The 18,675-nt window shown below is 31.8% G+C and overlaps 1 protein-coding gene across 1 annotated transcript; it reads left to right on the forward strand.

Annotated features, from left to right (window-relative positions):
* Positions 1 to 15,899: 15,899 nt before the first annotated feature.
* Positions 15,900 to 17,240, forward strand: LOC107901195 (uncharacterized). The gene has a single exon (XM_016827097.2). The coding sequence runs from the start codon at positions 15,948 to 15,950 to the stop codon at positions 17,097 to 17,099; it is 1,152 nt and encodes a 383-aa protein (XP_016682586.1). The 5' UTR covers positions 15,900 to 15,947; the 3' UTR covers positions 17,100 to 17,240.
* Positions 17,241 to 18,675: the final 1,435 nt, after the last annotated feature.

Raw genomic sequence — 18,675 nt, forward strand, 5'->3', positions numbered from 1 at the left:
CATGCAACTATCAAGGGGTCTTAGATCAAAGTTGCATAGAAGCCTCCTAATATAGGTAAAACCCTTGTTGTTCCACGTGCCTTACGAGATTACGAACTAGTTGGGAAACATATTTAGATTCCTTTGCTTTTAAGTCTAATAAAAGTTGGTATGAAAATGTTCTACTAAAATGGCTAGTTTTTTTTTTGGAATGGCTAGAAAAGAAAAAAGCACAATATTCATCTCTCTTCCAAGTAAAGGAATAAACAATTAAAAGAGGTTGGGGTACTTTCAGTGCTTGATGAAGCCATTACCAAAGCAAGAGAGGAAGAAGTTGCTCTTCTCAAACTGAAGAAACAAACATTTGTTACTCATTATTGTACCAACAAGTATTTAGCCTTCTCTAAAAAATGGTTTATCGAAGGACAAAATATAGATGAAAAAAGCTTTAAAAATCATATAATTGATGTTCTATTAGAAAACAATGATCTTGTGGGGACTATCTGTTTTGTCAAGCCTTATGTGTTTAAGATTTTATAGGAGGTTTATGTAAATCTTTTTAGAAGCGTTAACATTCCATAAAGTAAGTTTTTTCATAAGGTTTTCTTAAGGGGGATCGTGGTATACTTTTTGTAACACCCCAAACCCAACCTAGACGTTATGGCCGAATCTGGTGATGTCACATGGAAAGGGATTTGAAAACAAGATTGTCGAGTTTAAAAACCGTTATAGTAAGTTAGCTTTTATTTAATTCGAAAAAAAACTAGTTGATTTGCTTTAAAACTTGTCTCTTAGTGGAAGCTTCTGTAACTAATTAATTTAGGGAAAATATTTTCTATTTACAAAAAACCTTAGTTTTTAGAAAAAAACCGTGTTTTTGTGAAGTTGTAGTTTTAGAAAAAAATCCATCAAAACAGTATAAAGTCCCAAATTTAAAGCCAACTAGTCCATGGTCTAGAAGATACATCAAAAACCCCAACTAAGTAATAAATTCTAGGCATTAACGGAAAACAGTCTAAAATTTTACGTGTGGCCACTGTCGAGTCCTCTTCTTCACTGACCGGTTAAGTTTGGGGATTACCTGTACAGATTAAATAGAGAAAGGGTGAGTTTTCGCAAACTCAGTGTGTAATCCCCACAGAAAACATGCATACAGATAATCAACAGAATTCAGTTAGATACATTCTGGGGCCTGTGCCCATCACAGAATCAGTTTGGGCGTTAGCCCATTCAAATACAGTCTTAGAAAATACATTAGGGCCTTTACCCATATCAGATACAGAATGCAGATACAATAAATCAGAATTCTACCCACCAGCCTCTACACACCATCTCCGTCCAACCCTACACACCATGTGGGGATTAAATCAACCCACCCATCCCTACACACCATACTGTACCGAAATGCGGCACATAGTCAGAAGGTTGCAGCTGAGCTACCAGATAACAGGCTTAATAGCCTTTCAGACACTTCCTCCAAATATCATCAACCCACCCCGATGTAATGCAACATACAAAATATGTCATGCCATTATGCAATTAATAGTACATACATACAAATTTCATAAGTCATGCTCGGTATAGAAATCAGATTGACAGATCACACATATAGGGGTCTAAGTAAAGCTTACCGACCCTACAGTAGGTCCACAGTCGACTTGGTCGACCCGTGCAACCTTATAGAACATTTCAGAAAAATGGGCTCACATGCCCATGTGGCCCACTCGGCCCAAATTGGCCTTGGTCACGTGATCTATTTTTAATGTAACCCGTGCTAGTTAATTATTCATATATGTTTTTTACTATTTACTTATATGTTCCTTCAAAGCTATCTACTTGAGTCACTGTTACTAAATTATTTATATCTTGAGCTACAGAATTTTTAATTAAGATTTGCTTGATTTTTTTTGAAACTAAACTCAAATACCTTTTTACCATAAAATTTTCAAAATTTTTGGTTCAACCAATAAGTACAGTAAAATCTTCAAAGTTACCCTTGTTCTGCTGTCTGACAGCTTCGTCCCTTCTTTGCTAAAAATTAATTATATCTTAGTAAAAAATTTGGATGATGTTTCCATTTATTTCTATTGAAAATAGACTCATTAATAATTTAAGCATGTAAATTTTAACCCCTAATTATTTTTATCCAATTTTTGATGATTTTCCAAAGTCAGAATAGGGGAAACAGAATTCAATCTGACATTGTCTCACAAAGTTTATTATAACTCACGATTTACATTTCCATTGCTTACACTGTTTCTTTTATGGGAAACTAGACTCAATAAGCTTTAAATTCATATTTTTTCCATCCTCTAATTCAATTTCCACAAATTATGGCGATTTTTCAAAGTTAGCCTACTGCTGCTGTCCAAACAGCAAGTAATTTCGGCTTTTCGTTGAATCCCTTTTTTTTACGTTTCGGGTACACACTTGGTTTTTTTTATGCTAAAACAGTCCCCGAGCACTTCAAATCCTATAATCAAGATACTCAACATCAATTTAATGGATTTTCAAGCGAATTGACAACCAAGAACGAACAAAAACCCAAGTTACCACCACCAATAGCCCTCCGTTTAACTATTGTTAAGACGAGAACACTGAATTCACCAGTCTGAGCCTCCTTCTACGCCCAAATCGTAGAGAAAAAACATTATCACTTCAGTCATTAAGAGATTCATGACAGAAACGAAGAGAAACACTTACCGAAACTAAGTGAGCACTAACCGCGTATGAAAACGAAGGAAAATAAATGGATTAGGGAAAAATCAAGAAGAAGAAAAAGAAGATAAATATGGAAAAACTCAGAGAATTTCGACAGGAGGAGAGGGAGAAGAATATATGGTAGAATTTTTTTTGGAAAAGAAAGTCAAAATTCGGTTATGAGAAAAAATAAAATAAAATCCCGATAACCCCCAAAATCCCTTAATCTTCTCCCCTAATTCCCACTACACCACCATTACTCAGAACCCCCTACTACACAACTCTATCTCGAAATCTGAACAAAAGAAATAATACCCTTGCCTGCATAGGGATTCGAACAAAGACCTCCACCATAATAACACACCATTTAACCACTAGACCAGCAGGCCCATTCTGATGTAATTTGCCCAACAATCAAATAAAAGCCTACTAAAAAAGAGTAAGGCTTAATTCATTCAAAATACCAAAATTTGCCCAAGGCTTGAACTTGGGACCTCCCAAACACTCCCAGAACACATAACCACTAAAGCTAAAAGATATTTGTGTCATATTTTCACAATAATAAAATTAAAAATTTTGGGGTGTTACACTTTTGGCCCCAAGAAAATTAGAAATGTCCTCAACTTCCACCATGTTTTAGATGAGTAACTAGTTAATCTAATGATGTTATGGCCAACACCAATACTAATGGTGGTCACCCAACCTGTCTAATCAAAGGTGATATTCATTCATCATCCCTTTACACACCATATGTTGCACTTTGTGGAGTTGCTACTAGAAATTGGATCCCAAATAGTTAGAGGTATATCGTTTAAAGAAAATGGCTACACTATTGAGAAATATTGTAAAGGTGATTCAATTTGATCTAGAGAATATTGATTTTCCAAACGATCCTTAAGTATGCAAAGGCAAGTCACCCTAGATATTTGTTGCCTTTTCCTTCTTTTATTTTTGAAATTATCTTCTCTCAAAATCCCAAGATTATTTGAGCCATAAAGAAGTATGAGAAAGCTCCACCTGAGTTAAAGTTTCCTCAAAGGCGGCTAGAAAAGAAGAATACCTTAAGTGACTCTATTAGCTTTCTCGATGAAGAACATTTTGATGTTGTACAAGTACCAGAGCCAATGTTTAATAAGGTTGCCACTATGAGCATTTCTCCTGGTTTCAATCAAGGTATAATCCAACATTTTGAGGTCAAATTGATAACAAAGACAATGTGATTGTATGACTTAGAGCTCAAAATAGAATAACTAGGTAGATTAAGGATCGAGCAATGGCACTCAGGTATCTTTAATCCAAATTTCATCCTTGATTTGCTTCATAACTTTTTTTTATCAAAAAGAGGAGAATGGTGTAATAAGGTGGTTGGTGCTGAATGGTCTTATATTTTGTTTTCCTTATGTTATTGTTTTTGTTCCTTTACTTCTTATTTGGTTTGTTCGATAGTTATTTTATGAATTATTTATAGTTTTTGGGAGTTTTGGTTGTACAAACTCCTATCAATCTCCTTATTTTAATATAATTATGGTATTTTGATTATTGATGCACAATTTCAAAAGGCATTAATGGTTTATTTTCTTGGTTATGTTATGAGTTAAGTTTGACTGATTAAGGGGGGCGTATTAAGGGGGACTAATTATTGTATTTTTGTTATTGTTTCCCTGTTATTTAGTTTTGTTAAAAAAATTGCTAAAGGGGGAGAAACTATAATATAAGTAATAGCTTTAGAGGTTGTTTCTCTTGGATGGTTTCTACATTTATATTAGAGTTCCTCTAATCTAAAAAAATCAAAATTGATGGAAATATTCAGATAGTTAAATACAAAGCTTTACTAAACGTTTACTTTCAATGTAGGCATTATATTCATATAAATGAGAGATACCTCTCTTTGGTTTCAAGGGAGAAAGGGTTTGATGAATCGATAGTGGCAAAGGAATCAATGGATAACACCGGTTTCCAAGTTCAAAATAAGACCCACGGCCCTTGGATGTTAGTGTAACGATGCCCATAGAGGCTAAACGAAAAAGATAACAATGGAAAGGTAGTTGATACTGACACTAATTATGAGAAATCAAGATTTCACATTATAGCATATTTACTAAAGGATATTGTAGATGAAGGAGTGCATAATGGAATTTCTATAACGACGAACAATGAATTGAAGGGTAGCGACAATTTTGCTTATGAAGCAATTGGTCAACTATTGTGAACAGGCCTGCTACCTAGCCTAAAATTAGTGCAATTTCAACAAATAAGACAAAGATCTATGGAGGGGTGTTAGTAGGTGTTCTACAAAGGATTTCTGCAGTAATACTTTATAGAATAATCTAATAATATTAGAAAATGAAGGAAGAGAAGAAATAATATTAGAATTTGTTGATATATTTCCAAATGAAAACTCATTCCTATTTATGGGAATTTTCTTGTCTCTTCATAGAGACATCTTTCAATAGGTGTCTTTATGAATAAATAAATAATAATAATTATTCATTTAATTTTGTAACTATTCAAATAATACTTTTTGAATAATTATAATTCTTTTTTAAAAAATCAAATGATATAACTTTTGACCAATGACCAAAAGATTTATCTTTTGATTAATTACACCCATTCATTTATAGTTATTGGGATACTATAAATATTTGAAAATGTTCCAACAATCTCCCCCCATTTTCAAAATATTTAGATTTTGATATTCTTGGAAATCAATTTGCATAAATAAAGGTGTCTTACGATTGAACCTTCACTTAGTGAAAACATGTTAAAGTTAATTGAAATTGCATGGTAGACTAAGCTTTGAACCAACTATTCCATTTGATTAACTGAACACATCTCACACAATGATTTCAACATCAGTCAATGCATAGTATCTAGGGACACTATTATGGCCATGTGTCTATGTCCTCTTTTCATGAGTGCTGTCAGAGCCAAGCCCTTAAGCTCTTAGAAGCGGCCACACTTCCACTCACATAGGTAGATCCCATCAAAAGTGTTCCCGTAATTATAACACTCTAACATATTTATGTTATGGGTCCATTAAGAGTATATTACTCATCCTTCCCTTATCATTACGGGTACCTAGCACTTTAATCTTAGGATGAATTTATTTATAGTGCTAACAGTCACATACTAATGATGTACTTTGTCTCATTGAACTCAAGACTTGACGTTATACCAAGCTTTGAGTCAAGTTTTCATCATGGGTGACTCTAATTAATAGGCTTGAGTCCCATCCCTTTTGAGGTCCTTTTTACTGCATCTCTAGCAAGACTTTTTGTCAAAGGATCTGCCAAATTTTCACTTGACCTCACATAATTAATAGTGATCACTCCACCAGAGATTAATTGTCGGACATAACTATGTCTTAATCCAATGTGTCTAGACTTTCCATTATATACTTGGCTATATGCCTTTGCTAGAGTAGCCTCACTATCACAACGGATAGAAATAGGTGAAATTGGCATAGGCCATAAAGGTACATCATAAAGTAAATTCTGCTCCATGGTGGAATCAGTAATACATGTTTTTTCTTGGAACCCCAAGAAATGACTCCTCCACCAAGAATGAAGATCCATCCACTAGTAGATGCATGATCTTCCAAACTTGTAATCCAACTAGCATCCGAATACCCTTCTAAAACTGGAGGATATCCATTATAACACAATCCATAGTTAATAGTTTTCTTTAAGTACCTAAGTACTCTATTCAAATCTTGCCAATGCAAACTACTTGGATTACTTGTGTACCTACTCAATTTTCCAACAGCATATGCAATATTTGGTCTTGTACAAGTCATTATATACATAAGACAACCAATTAGACTTGCATATTTCAATTGATCAATTTTCCTACCAGCATTAGATACTAATTTTAATTGAGGATCCATGGGTGTAGATGCTGGTATACAGTTGAAAAGATCAAACTTTTTAAGCACATTTTCAATGTAATGTGATTGTGATAAAGCTATAGTGCTTTCATCTCGGGTTATTTTAATCCCAAGAATAACATCTGCTACACCCATATCCTTCATAGCAAAGTTGTTTGACAAGAATTTCTTTGTGTTTTCTATTTGTTCCAAATCCGTGCCAAAAATGAGCATGTCATCTACATATAAGCAAATTGTGACACCCTTTCCATTATCAAATTTGCTATATATGCACTTATCGAATTCATTTATTTTATAGCCATTAGCTAAAACAACCTTGTCAAACTTTTGGTGCCATTATTTTGGTGCTTGTTTAAGCATATATAAATATTTAACAAGCTTACATACCTTATGCTCTTGTCCTGGAACAACAAATCCTTCCGGTTGCTCCATGTACACTTCCTCTTCCAATTCACCATTTAAAAATGCAGTTTTAACATCCATTTGGTGAACAACCAAATTATATATAGAGGTAAGTGATATTAATAGTCTAATTGTAGCAATTCTTGCTACTGGAGCATAGGTATCAAAGTAATCAATACCTTGTCTCTGTGTAAAACCTTTTGCTACCAACCTTGCTTTAAATTTATCAATGGTTCCATCGACCTTCATTTTCTTTTTGAAGATCCATTTACAACCTATTGGTTTGGAACCTGGTGGAAGATCAACTAAGATCCAAGTTTGATTTCCCATTATTGAATCCATCTCATCATTTATTTCTTCTTTCCAAAAAGCAAAGTCTTGAGATTTCACTACCTCTTCAAATGTAATAGGATCAGATTCGGTATTATAACAATAAGGTATCTTATTGCATATACTTTCACCTTTTCTTTCTAGAAGAAACATAATGAAATCTGGTCCAAAATCTTTGACCTTTTTAATCCTCTTACTTCTTCTTAATTCTTGACAAGATTCATCATTATTATCAATTTGTTTCAATGGAATCTCATTCTCATGTGAAGAATGAATCAATTGTTGTGGTTGTAATTGTCTTGATATAGAATTAAATATATTTTCATCAAAAATAGCATTTCTTGATTCAATAACAGTATTAATTGAAATTGAATCATTTGGTTCAATTACCATGAACCTATATGCCTTGCTATTATGTGCATAACCTATAAATATACATTCAATTCCTCTTTCACCGAACTTTTAACGTTTAGGTGTTGAAACTTTTACAATAGCTTTACAACCCCAAACCTTCAAATAATTAAGGTTTGGTTTCCTTGTCTTCCATTGTTCATAGGGGGTTATTTTAGTTTCCTTATTAGGAACTTTATTTAATATATGACAAGCTGTTAGAACAGCTTCTCCCTAAAAACCTTGTCCAAGACCTGAATATGATAATATTGAATTTACCATTTCAGTCAAGACTCTATTTTTTCTTTCAGCTACACCATTTTGTTGTGGTGTGTAAGGGGCTGAAACTTGATGGACAATTCCAGTGAGTTCAAAATAACTTGGATTATAGTATTCTCCACCTTTATCCGATCTTAAGCACTTGATAAATGATTCACACTGAAGTTCAACTTCAGATTTATAAACTTTAAATTTATCAAGCGCTTCATCTTTTGAATGCAATAAATATACATAACAATATCTAGAACAATCATCAATAAAAATAACAAAATATTTCTTTCCACCTAATGTAAGAGTATTATGCAAGTCACATAAATCACTATGTATCAAATCAAGCAATTTTGTTTTCCTTTTAACCTTAGGGAAAGGATTTCTTGTAATTTTAGTCAACATACAGGTGTTGCATTTTCAATATTATTATTAAAAACAGGAATTAAATCTAATTTATACATGTCATTCAATTTTCTATAATTCAAATGACCTAATCTATAATGCCACAAACAAAAAGATTCAACCATATAAGCAGAAATAATATTTTTATTCTTATTAATAATATTGAGTTTAAACATGCTCTCATACATATACCTTTTCCCCACAAAAATTCCTCCCTTAGACAAAATAAACTTATCTGCCTCAAAAACAAGTTTGAAACCAAACTTATTCAATAGACTTCCAGACACTAAATTTTTCCTAACTTCTGGTACATAATATACATCATTTAAAGTTAAAACCTTTCCAGAAGTGAATTGTAGTTCAACAGACCCTTTGCCTTTAATTACTGCGGTGGAAGAATTTCCCATATACAAGACATTGTCATTTTCACATTGTGTGAACTTTGTGAACATGCTTTTGTCTTTGCACACATGTTTGGTTGCTCCGGTATCAATCCACCATGTATTATCATCTTGTGCCATATTAATTTCAGATATCATTGCAACGAACTTTTCGTTATTATCGGCCTTAGAAGATGATTTCTTCTTTAAAAATCGACATTCATTCTTGAAATGTCCCGGCTTTCCACAATGATAGCATGAGCCCTTTTGTTTCTTTTTGAACTAAGGTGCTCTATCAGTCTGTTTGAACTTTCTCTTGAATGGTTTAGTAGTCTGTACTTCCTCCGTAACATGTACTTTGGCATTTTCAGAATTTAGGTTCTGATCTTGTTTTCTATACTCTTCTTCAATACGAAGATGATTTGCCAAAGCCTCAAGAGATTTTCCTCTTTCTTATGTTTTAGAATTCTTTTAAAGTCTTTCGAAGATGGAGGAAGTTTGTCTATTATGGAGGATACCACAATCATTTCATCCATTTTCATATCATATTGCTTAAATTGATTCAGCATCTTTTCAATATCACGAAATTGTTCCATAACAGAACGACCATCAACCATTTGATAATTATTGAAACGACTGACAAGAAATTTCTTACTTGCAACATCTTCGGTCATGTATCTTGCCTCCAATTTGTCCCATAATTCTTTAGCGGTGACCTCGTTTTGGTAGGTGTCGAACAAACCATCAGATAAACCATTCAATATATGGCCCATGCACATGTAGTCAGCATTGTCCCATTTTTGTCTTTCTCGAGTTGCAACAACAGATTTGTTTTCATTCTCTTCAGGTCTTGGAGTATCCAAAACATAAGCAATCTTCAAAGTTGATAATAAGAAGTGCATCTTTGTCTGCCATCGTCGAAAATTGCCACCATTAAACCGATCAAGTTTAACAAAGTTGGAAGCCAACTCCCTTAGAGTTCCACTTTCATGTGTTGTGGTAGTCATCATGTAATATAACCTTAAAATTGTTAGTAGGTGTTCTACAAAGGATTTCTGCAGTAATACTTTATAGAATAATCTAATAAAGAGTTTTTGTTATACATTACTCAGTGCATAGTGGACTATTCTCGTCAGTGCAAAACGCAAATAGTCATTGGCTTCATTGTATCCTCGAGGTTAATTTGCTTGGAACTCATTTACACATTGAAGATAAGTGGGGGCGAATATAACCTTAAAATTGTTAGTAGGTGTTCTACAAAGGATTTCTGCAGTAATACTTTATAGAATAATCTAATAATATTAGAAAATGAAGGAAGAGAAGAAATAATATTAGAATTTGTTGATATATTTCCAAATGAAAACCCATTCCTATTTATAGGAATTTTCTTGTCTCTTCATAGAGACATCTTTCAATAGGTGTCTTTATGAATAAATAAATAATAATTATTCATTTAATTTTGTAACTATTCAAATAATATTTTTTGAATAATTATAATTCTTTTTTAAAAAATCAAATGATATAACTTTTGACCAATGACCAAAAGATTTATCTTTTGATTAATTACACCCATTCATTTATAGTTATTGGGATACTATAAATATTTGAAAATGTTCCAACAAGGGGATTATTTTAGCTAATGGGAAGCCTAAACTATTACACTTTAATGCCCATAGATTGGATTTTTCTCTTATTAAATCCAACAATCATGTAACTTAGGTGGATGACTGGAAACATGAAAATATATAGACTTTTTCATGCCCTTTTTAACTCAAATTCATGTAGTTTCGGTGTAATTCTTGTCGAAAAACATATAACAATTATAAAATAATTAAATTGTACTTAAACTATTAACATATTGAATTTTAATTAATTTTATAATAAATTTTGATTAATTTTTATTTATTATCAAAAAATTATCACAAAAGGCGAAGATTGGCTCGGCAAACACTACTAGAAGCACAAAACCGAGAAGTAATTTTTGAAGCATTGAGGCGAATTAATTTTTCAGCCTAGGACGGTCCAAGTTATGAATATTAATTCATGATATAATTAATTTTAAATTTAATCCAATTTACTTTGGGTTAAATAATTATTATTAATTAAATTATGAATTGAGGCTCAATTGTGCTAAACTTAGAGACTAATCCAACCGGGCAAATGGGCTGCCCAAAACCATCCCACATGCTACCCAATCAGCTTATTTAGCTGATTATTTGGCTTGCAAAACAACCCTTGAAGTTTTCTTGAAATTGCATTCAAACCCCTCCACTTATCAAGCTTTTGTAGATTTTCCCCAAGCTAAATTTAGCAAGTTTGAAAGCTTCAAACTTGCCATATGTGTGGCCGGCCATGGGGGGAGTTAATGTGTAACATCTGCGTTTTAGCTTGGGGTTAGGTACAGTGATGGATCGGGTCAAGAATTAGTATAAAATTTTATTTTGAAATATAATAAATAGGAAATTTGAGATTAAATTAGGAAGTATATAGATCAAATAAGAAATTAGAAAAAAAATCTTTAGATAAGAAATTTTAAAATAGGTACATTGATTTAGTTGAAAGAATAAAGAAATTGTTGTGGCCAAAGTAGGAAAAATATTAAGTTAGGAGATATATAATAGTAGAGGAAAGGAAGGAATGATTAAAAAGAAATTTAACCAAAGTGTTGTATGAGTCATACTAGGAAATATGAAAGATGAGGAAGGACAAAGTGGTAATTAGTCAAGTGTATATTTATTAGGTGTAATGATGATGGGTAAAAGTAAAAAGATGGATGGCTTAAGGACTTAGTAGCAATTTGACCATTTTAATTAAAAAGGTGAGATATTTTAGTGGAATGGTGTAGAAAAGTGGAGAAAAGACCACTTCTTCTTCTCCTCCAAACTTTTCTTTTATTTCCCTACATGTCCTTCCATCATACTTGAACCATCCAAGCTTCAAACTTTCATTTTTCTTTAAAAATTCCTTAGTAAAAATCAAAGAGCTAAGGTAAGAAATGATGAAATTATCACACCATACATGTTTATTTTTATTAAATAGTAAAAGGAAAGTCACTTGATTGTTGTTCTTTTTTAACATATAAATGTTATATGTTTTATATGAAATTGAAGTGAATGAAAGAAAGGATTGAAGGAAGAATAAAATACATCATCTCAATCTTTTTGTTGTAAGTATTACAAGATTTTTAAATTATTTTTATTTAAATACTTATATTGTAGCATGAAATTACTTAGAATAGAAATGTAAAATATATATTTACATTTGTAAATAGATAAAAAAAAATTAGATTATGAAATCATGAAATTTGTAAAAAAAATTATAGGTGGAGAATATGAAATGGTATATTGTTTGAACACTAAGCAATGATGTTGTGGTAAAAGTATATGTGTGAAAAAGGTGTGATATTTGTGATTTGTGAAATGGGGACTAAATTATAGATTATGGAGAAATGAGAAATATTTTTCGAAATATTTATGTAAAGTATTTAAATGTATGAAATTCAACTTTAATGACCAAGTAGACGGGATTTAGAACTACTAGGATATTAGTGGCATGCCATTAAGGGACCCTAGCGCACTCTTTAATTATTAGCACATTAGTGCTCTCCGTTTAGCACATTTGTGCTCTCTGTATAGCACTTTAGTGCTCTCTGTTTAATAGTGCATAATAATGCACTTCTGTATTTGTTTCGTATATCCGATGTGTTCTATAAAGTCTACTTTGGACTAAGAATATGAGTTGTGAACAAAAGTGAATTATCAATGTGTTGAGGTAAGTTTGATAACTTACAAAAGGTAAGTTAAGTTTCATTAAAGTAAGGTATAGTTGAAGAAACCTGTATGTGTGTAAATATGTATTAGTTGGATAAGTTTAAAATATTATGTTATGTTTCATTTATCTATTTAATCCTTGTAGTGCTTACTAAGCCTTCACCGGCTTAACGCATTTATTTTTAATGCGTAGGTACAATTAGACTCGAAGAGGTAGAGTCGGGTTAGGAGATCTCTCATCTCATCACATCCTCAAGAGCTTCAAGAGTAGGTACCATATTTTGAATTAAAATGGCATGTACATAGGTAGACCAAATGTGTTCCCATATGTTAGGGACTAAAATGCAAACTCTTGAAATTCTATCTATTTTGAGTTACTTGAAGTATTTTGGTCTATATGAAATGAATTAGTGAAACTATAAGTATGTTTGCAAATGTGGTTTGGTAAATTAAAATATTATGTATAAATGTTTAAATTAAACAGTATCTAGCCAAAATTGTTTTGGCACAAAATGTAATAGTCTTATATCGGGTTCGTACGATTGGACCGAGTATAGGGGTGTTATTGCAAAATCTTGTTCATTCCTTGAAAGTTTAATTTTACAAACATATAGTTATTAGAGTTTATTAGTTTAATCACACACAAAAATAGAGAGGTTTTAATTGTGCTTGGAAAAGTAGATAATGTTTTCTCTTAGCCTTTGTAAGAGATAGAGAGTTGTAAAGATTTACTTTTTCTTTGAAATGTAACAATTTATAGTATTAAATTGAGAAAAATTTTAAAGGTTAAGGCCGAACCAATATTTAAATATTTTAATTCACTTGGTACTTTTAACCCTAACATATTTAATTCTAACATCATTTTTCAAAGAATTTTAAAAATTCCCAAATCACTTCCTCTCAATAGTTTTGAGCCTAACATTTTTAATTCTACTATCATACTATCATGTTTCACATTCAATTAATATTTCAATCATTAAATATATAATATAAAATGGATATGGTAAAGATATTCGATACATACCATTTTTTTTTTCACTACATTTACAATTATACTAAATTTAATTATCATCCTATTAAAATTTTAATTATATAAAAGGCTTAAAATTAATTTGGAACTAATATAATAATTCCCTCTCTTTTTTAATGCACGGGTAAGTATATTGTATTCTTAAAGGAAAATACATTTTCAAACTTTGAAGATAACATGGTTGGGAAGAGTAATTACAAACCTCGAATATGGATAGTAAAACAAACATGAATGATAAAAAAGAAAGATTTACTCACGAATTGGTACCCAAACTATACTCTTTTTTCCATCTTAGTATCTATTTTTTTTGTCACAAGTGGTACCTAAATCATTTTTTCCCAAGTTGGCACCTAAACTTTTTAATTTTTTTTAATTCATGCATTTTCTTTTTTTTTGTTCTTTAAATTATTTCTCTCTCTCCCAAGTTGGTATCATCAAAAAAATTCTAACCAATAATATATTGCCACATCATATAAATTTTATAATGTACTTTTTTAATTCTTTCATTTTCCTTTTTTCTTTTACATTCTCTCTCTCTCTCTCGTGCCTATTTTTTTTCTTTTTTTCTTTCTTCTTCCTTTATAATGTATAGCACTGCCAATAATGCTTGAAATCTACCCTCTTAAGACCGAGACGTCTATGATTAATTTTGTTTTCAAACTTCTCCACCTGCTTGCTTGACTTGACATGATCGAATAAGTTCGCGTAGTGGTCCTAATAGAGGGGTTGAATCAGTTAACCTGCGAATTGGTATGGATTGATTTAACTGAGCTAAAAAAATCAGTTGAATTGGATGTTAAATTGATTTTCTCTATTTTTAACAAATATTTATTGATTTTATGAAATAATTTATTTGATCGAATCAGTCGAACCGGGAATCAATGGCCTGACTAATTCAATCACTAGTCAAATTTTAAAAATATTGATTAAAACCATGAAGTGTAAAATGATCATACTTGAATAAGAAATCCAAAATGAGAGGAAGAAATAAATAATAAATAATCAAAATATACATATAAAAAAAGAAAATAGTATGTTTTGCCTTCTTCTTCTTTTTTGCGCCACATGGCATTTTTTAATTGGTTATTATTTTTTAAATAGACTTAACGGTTGAATTAACAAATATATCAATTTGAGAAAAAAAGTAATAATTTAGATACCAATTAAAAAAAATTAAGTATCAAAATAGGAAAAAAAGATATAGTTTAGATATCAATTTTTAGGTTAAGCCAAAAAAATTGGCATAATAACTTATTTGGTCCTCCAACTTTACAAAAAAAATTATTTTAGCCCTCCATTTAATTTTTGTCTCTTTTAGCCCTTAAACTTGCATTATTTGTCAAATTACCCTAAAATGGATGGAAAAATTAACCTTTATTAACTTTATTGATATGGCATACATATGGATTGCCACGTAAATATCATGTCAGAAATTAATTAATTTTTTAATTTGAAATTTTTAAAATTTAAAAATTATAGAAAAATATTTTTAAAAGTATTTTTAGTTTTAAAAAATTAATTAATTTTTCATGTGTCATGCAATGGCTAAAGGCTATTTTGAGCGTGTAAGTTTAGTGTGAACTTCCTTCATCATGGCTTCTCCTGCTCAGGTTAACCTCGAACCCACTCTTTAAAACACCATCTATATTCTTTCACCAAGTATATTCACTAAACGCAAGGCTGCCATATCCCTAAAACCTTCCCCTGAATGTTTTTGCTAGAAAGCAATCGACTAAAGCATCATACGACTCTGCCCCCTTTGGCTTTTAACACTCTGATGTGCACCTCACCTGATTAGGTTAACAAACCACCCTATATATCCTAGGTTTAACTCAAACATGAAACACACCTGCTGTAAACATCAGTAAGGGACAGTTTTGCTGCACAGGTCGAAATCAAGCCCCCATCTATTTCACTCTTCGTTATTGTCTTTCCTAATTTTAATAAACTTGGCCGACCCACTAGAGTCATAAATTTCACATTCAAAACTAGATTAAAAAAATAAAAAAAATGAGTCGCATCAGGCTGGGGCTGGCAGCCACGCACGCCTCCCTTTCACCACATCGGCAGCATGACTCACCTCTCCCAAATAAGTACGCTATTAAGTGCTACCCTTCTTCACTTAGACGTATACTTACTGCCCCACATTGAAGCTTAGTTCCTCATTATTTTATACACTCACGACAATCAAATACGTCGACTTCCAAAACAATTATTCAAAGTTTTTTCAACCCTCCCCCCACCGTCCATTTGTCCCACCATGACGCTATCCGCATGGGAATCATTGCAGGAGTGTTTGTCTTTTATGTATTAATCTATACACTCACCATCATCATGCCTGAAACAGAGTACTCTTTGTACATATAAATTTGTAACACTTTGAAAGCCCAAATTATTGTGCTGAAACCATGGATGAATATCACAGTTCAGACACCAACGCCCTTGGCTTCTGTCTTCTTCCTTCCGAACTCATACAAAGCATCCTCTTCTCTCTGGCTTTACCGGAAATCCTTCGCATGAAATTAGTCAACAAGTTCCTTTCTTATCTTATATCCGACAAAGATTTTATCCGGCAGTGCAACCTACGATCAAGGTCAGCCACTTGGTTGTTTGTCTACAAGAAACGCTGGCGTCGCGACGCCATACTCCACGGGTTTTCGGATCAATCCAACCGTTGGTTCAAGATTTGTATCGAAGATTTGATTAAGCAAGTTGTTTTTTATCCGGATGAAGATATATATTTATTGACAGCAAGTGGGAATATTTTTCTGTTTGCTTCCAATTCTCAAAAGGCAGTTATTGCCGTTAATTTGGTTAGTAAGGCAGTTAAAAAGATCCCTCCATGTCCATTAGGTCCACGTGGTACCTCTTCCTGGAGGAGATCCGGGATGAAGCTAGTACCCGAATCATCGGATTCGGGTCATTTCCGGTTTTTGTTTGTCGAACTAGTGGGGAACAGTCCGGTTGTGTTCGAATACAATTCAGAGACCGAAAAATGGCAGTGCAGAGAAGCAAGAGAGGGGAAGGGGAACTTCGCAGGGAATGATTGTATGTTTCTCAATGCACATAATGCACCTCAGGAGAGTTTGGTGGTTGCGATTGGATCTGAATACATCCCACCACTGATCCTACGACCAAGATTCGGAAACAGAGAGCAGCAGGCAAGCTGGGTGAACGTAAATGACCGGAGACACGTGTATGGTGATGGACACGTGATGATAATGAGATCGCGGGATCAAAGGAGGGCAAAGGTGTTGTGCAGCATAGAAGTGTGGGGGATAAGCCTAAGGAGTGGGAATTGGGAGTATGTGTCAAATGTTCCTAGTGAGATAGTGGAGCAAATAGGGAAACCTTACGGGGTGATGATAGGGTGTTTAGAGGCGAGAAATGGGAGAATTCGGGTGGTGTTAATGTCGAATTGCGAGGGCTCATGGGACATTATTTGGCTGACTTACCATCAACAGAGCGGCGTATGGAATTGGGTGTTGTTGCCTGATTGCAAGATGAAAGGGGCTAACTTGGCTGGAATCACATTCTCCTCAGGCCTTTCTTTGACATGATCTTATTATATGTATTAGACTTGGAAGATTTTTGTTTTCTTTGGTTCTGTGAGATTTTCAAGTTCCTGAAATGAGGAAACTTTTGTTCTATACCCTTTTAACTTCAAAAAGATTTAATATAATTTGATTAGTACTTTCAAATGTTTAGGGTTGCTCTTGATATTCCACAATGCTTTTACAGTAAAAAAAAAAATTGCTTTTGGCAAATGCATTGTTGTGAATAAATAGCTAAAAAGTCTACAATTTTGTTAATGACATCTTCATAATGTTAAAGTCTGCATATTTTGATTCTCTACATTTAAGTCCTAAATACTCGGAATGAGTTCTTTCCTTGATTCAATTTCAACTTTAATCTATTTTATGTTTTAATTATTCGATCTTAAATGCATTGTGCTTTGTATTGAGTTGTTTCTATTTTAATTAATCAAATATATATGATTTGTAATTTATATTATAATCATAAATTAGTTTGTATATCCTATGAGTTAAATATATATTATTAAATTGTTATTTGTAAAAATAAATTGATTTTAATAAGTTGGCATGTCCAAACTATAAAAATATTAAAATTGTGATCATAATTTGAGATTAATGTTTCAGAATTTAATAATTTGCCCATGCAATTGAAACGATTTATGGTATGTAGTAATATGATTATGAAATTCAAACATAATAATAAATAAGTTAAATCAAATAATTATCAATCATCATTGTTGGATAATTTCTTTCCAATTTTTTTTGTATTTAAAAAATAAAATATAGGATAAATTAGTTTGTATACATGTCTATTTAACAAAACATGTTATATTAGGTTATTTTATTTTATTTTTAATAATTTAAATTAAGAAAAGATACATGTAGGTTTTTTTAATTAAAATAATTAAAAGTGTTAGCTATTTGGAATAAATAATAACATTGTAAAAGTAAAGTAGAAGAGTAAAATTATGTCAAAACTAAAGTGTAGGAGCTTAATCTGAAACAGAATTATGCAAATAATGACTAAATCGAAATATTGAGAGATATAGAAATGACATTAACTCATCTATTATATTTTATTCGGTTATCATAAAATCCCTAAACTTATACATTTAAACTATGAATAAAAACAATACATTAAAATTCATAAAACCAAACCAATCATGTTAAATATAGCAATAATAATTCAAAATTCCTAGAAAAGAAAAATATAACTTTAACTTCAACCATAAGTTAAATGAATAAGAATTAAAATGCATTCTATTAGAGTTAATTTAGTATTGAATTAAAACAATTTAGAACGAATTATAACTAAATTATAAGCTCAATACAACTTGAGGGACCTCTTACGAAAATACACAAAAAAATAAAAAAAATATTATAATTTTTTTTTCTCCATAGTTTGTCTTCTCTTCTCCCATCTTCTTCTTTACATTCCTTTTAAAATAACACCGTAAATGAAGAACATGTTTAAATATTTAGGTTTGACCCAAATATTCAAATCTTCTTTATGCTCTCATTGTATTAAAATTTTAAGAAATCCTTCACCAAAGCACAATACTTCAATTTATTTTGGTTTTCTACAATAAAAAATATACAA

The sequence above is a fragment of the Gossypium hirsutum genome, chromosome D06 (assembly GCF_007990345.1).
Source record: "Gossypium hirsutum isolate 1008001.06 chromosome D06, Gossypium_hirsutum_v2.1, whole genome shotgun sequence".
NCBI lineage: Eukaryota > Viridiplantae > Streptophyta > Magnoliopsida > Malvales > Malvaceae > Gossypium > Gossypium hirsutum.

Coding starts and splice junctions, on each gene's coding strand:
- LOC107901195 (XM_016827097.2), top strand. CDS start 15,948: ATGGATGAATATCACAGTTCAGACACCAACGCCCTTGGCTTCTGTCTT.